This window comes from Leucopleurus acutus, assembly GCF_964270905.1.
Source record: "Leucopleurus acutus genome assembly, chromosome: 6".
NCBI lineage: Eukaryota > Metazoa > Chordata > Mammalia > Artiodactyla > Delphinidae > Leucopleurus > Leucopleurus acutus.
This window is the reverse complement of record NC_139149.1, coordinates 81,350,925-81,356,107: the sequence shown is the minus strand read 5'-3', so window position 1 is coordinate 81,356,107 and position 5,183 is coordinate 81,350,925. Positions and strand designations below refer to the sequence as shown.

At 47.1% G+C, this 5,183-nt stretch overlaps 1 protein-coding gene across 1 annotated transcript; it reads right to left on the bottom strand.

The window, feature by feature from the left end:
• Positions 1–3,021: 3,021 nt before the first annotated feature.
• On the bottom strand, positions 3,022–4,818 carry MARS2 (methionyl-tRNA synthetase 2, mitochondrial; the record flags this gene model as incomplete). The annotated part of the gene is made up of 1 exon (XM_082841722.1): positions 3,022–4,818. The coding sequence occupies exon 1, from the start codon at positions 4,801–4,803 to the stop codon at positions 3,022–3,024; it is 1,782 nt and encodes a 593-aa protein (XP_082697848.1). The 5' UTR covers positions 4,804–4,818.
• Positions 4,819–5,183: the final 365 nt, after the last annotated feature.

Genomic DNA, 5,183 nt, shown 5'->3' with positions numbered 1-5,183 from the left:
AAGAAAAATAATGAGGCCTACTTCCAGAGTAAGTGTGAGATTTCAATGAAATGAGACTGTAACTATTTCTTGTTCCTGCCTATTCTTGACCTCCACATAGCCATAGGTCTTCTGACTTCTGAGGTGCCTAATCTACGAGTTCACTTGTGGAATAGCCCTCTAATATACAATGGTGCCACACATATACATTGCCCACAACTTCTTGCATGACTTCATAGTAGACTGTAGTCTACTGGGTTGACAGCTTATTATTACTTTAATGTGACATTCCATGAACACCTGAACAGTGCTCTATCACTCATGCAACACTGCCTCCAAAAATACTCGAAAATGAATAGTTGACAGCCTTAGGGTAGTACTTGGGAGAAACTTTCTTTCTGGTCAAGGAACCCACAAGATGCCAGATAAGGTGTTAGCAATTCTGGAATAGGGGACTTCTTAGATGTCTACAAGTTTATCATCATCTTCTCCCACAAGTGGTTAGGATGTCCTCTCTTGGAAGTGCATCCCTGCCAGTTTTAAGTCTCACCTATCCTCCACTTGCCACTCTTAAACTGCTGGATTAAATAACACATCACCTCGGTACCCAAAGGGTATTTGCTTTACCTGTTTTGCCTCCTACAGAGAATCCAACTGGTTCATCTTCCATATCACCACAGAATAAGTCATATCCAACTTACCACACTTCTTCACTCAAAATATCCTGTCTTCTGTAAAAATTATGCCCTCTCCTCTTTAGTTTCCCTGTTTTCCTGTGTCCTCCAGTACCACAAATACTCTGGTGGAAGTTAAGTGCCTACACAAATGACAGACTGCACAAAAGGAACTCTATTAACACCCAGCAAGCCAATGTCCAGTGTACTGACCAACATTAGGCCATAGGTAAGATCATTCAAGTGGAAGACACTGTCCCTCTGTTCATGATAGGAACTGTAAGACTTATAATGGCACTTCGAAGGCAGAAGTTATCAGTGCTGGTTTTCCAAGTCTGTTTTCCTTCATCCATGTAAACACATCCCATCTCTTTCACTACTCTGCTATCCAGTCCTGAGACATTACACTCCATCCTAAGTCCCAGTAATCTACCCTAGTAATCCCAGCAGGTAACTGGAATATGTCATATGGAAAGCCCAGGATTCCATTATGAAGAATAAGGAGGATCTAAAGGAACTGGTAGAAATGGGCCTTCCACCTTTAGAATGCCTTCAAGCATAAGCAATGTGTCCAAGTAACCAGAAATCTTTCGCCACACCAACTAATAAACAGAAATTGGAGCTGAACAGTAGCACCCAGAATAAATCTGGGGGAACTACCAGCACAGTTTACTTCATGGTGAGCCCTCTCTGCTTGCTACCATGCTTAGAATGGATATCTCAAGGCAAGTTCTCATTTTAAACTTTGCCCTAGCTGTCCAATCACCTATGAGATATAATGCTGGCTTACTATGTTGTAGTCATTGTATAAGTTGATACCTTAACATCTTCTCTGTGATGTTCTCTTATGGAGCCTTGGAGAGATCCCTAAATCCAGTTTGAGATTCCTGGAGCATTGATCATTTCCTCCCTTCACCATCACCTTCAACAAATGCAACAGAAGAGATCTGGATAAGGTACTTAGAAACTTTTAAACTTTAATAAGTTAAAGGAGCAAAGGGAAATTAGTAAAAACTACTTGAAAGTAAATGTATTAACATTTATATTAGCTATTCCACAATTTCTATATTGTATTATAGATCCTGATTGACCAAACGAAATCATATAAGGTAAATTATGTATGTGGATAACAAAATTAAGACCAAGAAATATAAAGAAAATATTGCCCTTTTGAACTATCTACAGATTTTTAAAATCATACCTATAAACCTAATGTTATTAAAGTTTAAAAAATTTTTAACATACCAAGTACCTCAAAAGAGCTTTATAGGGGCTTTCCTGGTGGCGCAGTGGTTGAGAGTCCGCCTGCCAATGCAGGGGACACGGGTTCGTGCCCCGGTCCGGGAAGATCCCACATGCCGCGGAGCGGCTGGGCCCGTGAGCCATGGCCGCTGAGCCTGCGCGTCCGGAGCCTGTGCTCCGCAACGGGAGAGGCCGCAACAGTGAGAGGCCCGCGTACCATAAAAATAAAAATAAATAAATTAAAAAAAGAGCTTTATAATTCATCATAGTCCAAACAAACGTGATACCTTTACTTATTAGCTTACTAAACATTTAATAGAGTAAATGTCCTTTTTCAGTAGTCTGAAAAAAACTAAGGATTCTGATCTTTCTATTGCTTACTGTAAAACAGCAGTGGTTGCAGTTATCCTTATTTTAAGGAAAGCAATAAAATTTTTTCTTTAAATTTAAATTTTGCAAAATTAGGAAGCAGAAAACCTATCCTAAATATTCTGAAACCTCAATGTTAAGTAATTAAATGTGTGAGACTAGAGCCACCTACTGGTTAAAGTGTAATGTTACAAAGCACAACTACTGGATTATTAACTAGCAAAGCAGGGAGTCATGGTTGTTAAGAATTGAGAATATAAACATAGGCAAAAATCACCTAGTCTAGGACACTGGTTTTTAAAGGTTTAATGAAACAACCTCTTTTTAACAGGAGACCCAACATATATAACAAAGTAAAAGCTGAGGGAGGGGGCCTCCAACCCCCACACGCACTAATTTGCCCAGCAGAGGCCAGGCCAGTGACAAACAAGCCATGAGAGGTAGTCTGGGCAAATAACTGTGGTTTGGACAGAGGCACAATGAGAAGGAGTAGTATCAGCAAAGTTGTCTCTTACCCACCTTTCCCCTGGAGACATCTTAGAGACACTGGGGTGCAAAGGACAGTGGTTAATGGACACAGAGAACTGGAGAGTAGGGAGTAGGCTCCTGAAAGGCTACAAACCTCTTTTCACAGGGACATTACTTATGTGCTCATTTGATGCAACACTTCAGAAAGCATTAGTATAACTTTCCTGAAAATGAAAAATAAGAAAATAAGATGTTTGCTTTTTTACCACAGCTAATAAGAACTGAGTTTCTAGGTCTTATGGGTTTTTACCAGCCAGGCCCTGGACTGGTCCAGTCTTGGAAACAAGACCCCAGTTTCAGGTCCCAGCCTCCTCCCTTCAAAAGGGCATGGATGTCCATAGAATCGAGGCAAGAAATGGAGCTCTCCAAGGCCCCTCTCTGTGGCAGAGACCCCCAACCTAGACAGCAGCTTGTCAGCTAGGCTTGGGGTGACAGGCTGGAGCAAAGTTCCAAAGACTCGCAAACATTCCAAGGCCACATGAAGCACAGTACCCAGCCAGGGAGCATCCACTGGGCTCTCCCAGTTCAACTTCCATGGTGCATGCCTTTGGACAAAGCCATTAGTTTGCCGGACACAGCTGGATACTGCCTCCAGGGCCTTATAGATCTGAAAGTTATCATAGTGGTCTGCCACCTGCTTGGGCAAAGTGGCCACTGCGCTCACCAGAGCATAGTCCTCTGCCTGAGCACGACCTGATGGCCCCACCAACCCTGGCTCACTGGGAAAACAGGTAGTGCAAAAAGCCGGATAGGTCCCAGAAGGATTTATTCTGTTGGCAGTGCATCGGTTCAAGAGACCTCCCAAAGCAAATGCCAGCTCGGAATCCAACAACTTAACCACCTTTTCACCATAGTAATCACAGTCCCAGTTGGGGACGCCCTGACGAAGGAGAAAGTAGCGGAAGCCATCCACAGTATAGCGGTCAAGGCATGTCCTGGGATCCACCACGTTGCCCAAGCTCTTAGACATCTTTTGACCACAGACCGTCCAGTGGGAGTGAACATAGATGCGGTGTGGGGGGCTCATGCCGGCCCCTAAGAGGAGGGCAGGCCAATAGATAGCATGGAATTTGAGAATGTCCTTGCCTATGATATGAGAGGTGGTGGGCCACCAAGATTTGAACTCAGCGTTTGGGTAGCCAATTACAGTAAGGTAGTTGACCAAGGCATCCAGCCATACGTAGATGGTCTGCGAATCGTCCCCCGGCACCGGAATGCCCCAGTGCAAGTGGCTACTCCTTCGAGAGACGGATAGGTCAGGCAGCTCCTCTTCCAGCCACTGAAGGACTGCGTGATGGAATGGCTCCGGGGTGATGGCCTGAGGGTCGCCCCGCAGCCACCGCTGGAGCGGCTCCCGGAACTGGGAAAGCCTGAAAATGTAGTTTTCTTCCTTGGTCCAGGAGACGGGATGCCCGCTCTCCAGAGATACAGGACACAAATCCCCCGACGGGCCGGGCTGCCTGGTGACCTTGGCTTCAGGCAGGAAGCACTCGTCGGAGGCGCAATACCAACCTTCATAGAGCCCCTTGTAGAGAAGACCCCGAGCCTTCAGCACCCCCCAGAAATGCTGCACAGCCATCCGATGCCGGGCCTCAGTGGTGCGGATGAAGTCGGTGGAGGAGATGTCAGCCTCCCGGAAAAGCCGCTGGAACTGGGCAGAGACTCTGTCGCACAGCTCGGACGGAGCCAGGCCCGCAGCGGCTGCTGCCTGCTGAATCTTGAGGCCGTGCTCATCGGTACCAGTGGAGAATCGCGTGGCGGCGGCGCTGGGAACTCGGAGGCGATGGTGTCGGCACAGGGCGTCAGCCAGTAGCGCCGAGTACAGGTGCCCGATGTGCGGCGCCGCGTTTACGTAGAAGATGGGTGTGGTGAAATAGGCGCGCGCGTCGCGGGTATCGTCCCGGACACCGAGAGGGTCCGAACTGTAGTGGCGTAAGCTAAAGTCCTCCAAGAGCGAGAGCCTACTCGCCCCCGTGCGTCCTAGCAGCCGAAAGGCAGAAATCCGCAGCATGATGCCTGCGAAGATGAAGCGGCGGTGGGGGCGTTCTGGAAGCACGTGTGAGGGGCGCATGCGCAGCCGAGCCGCACCGCCGCTTCCGTCCAGAGAGCCAATGAAGTCCGGCCCCGAGCGCCGGCCCTCCGCCGCTCCGCCCGCGCTCCCTCCTCCGTGGGCCTCGGTTACAGCGGTTGTGAATTGTGGGAGCGAGCGAGAACGATAGCTTAGAGGAACTGGCTGAAGGAGAGGTTATGAAGCAGATAAATCTTTATCTTTCTATATCATACTGCGTGTCCTGCTTTGTAATTTTATATTTATGAATCTGGTTTTTTTCTCCAGACTGAGTTGCTTGTGGGCAAGAATTTTGTATTCAGGCATTTCTGAAACACCAGCCA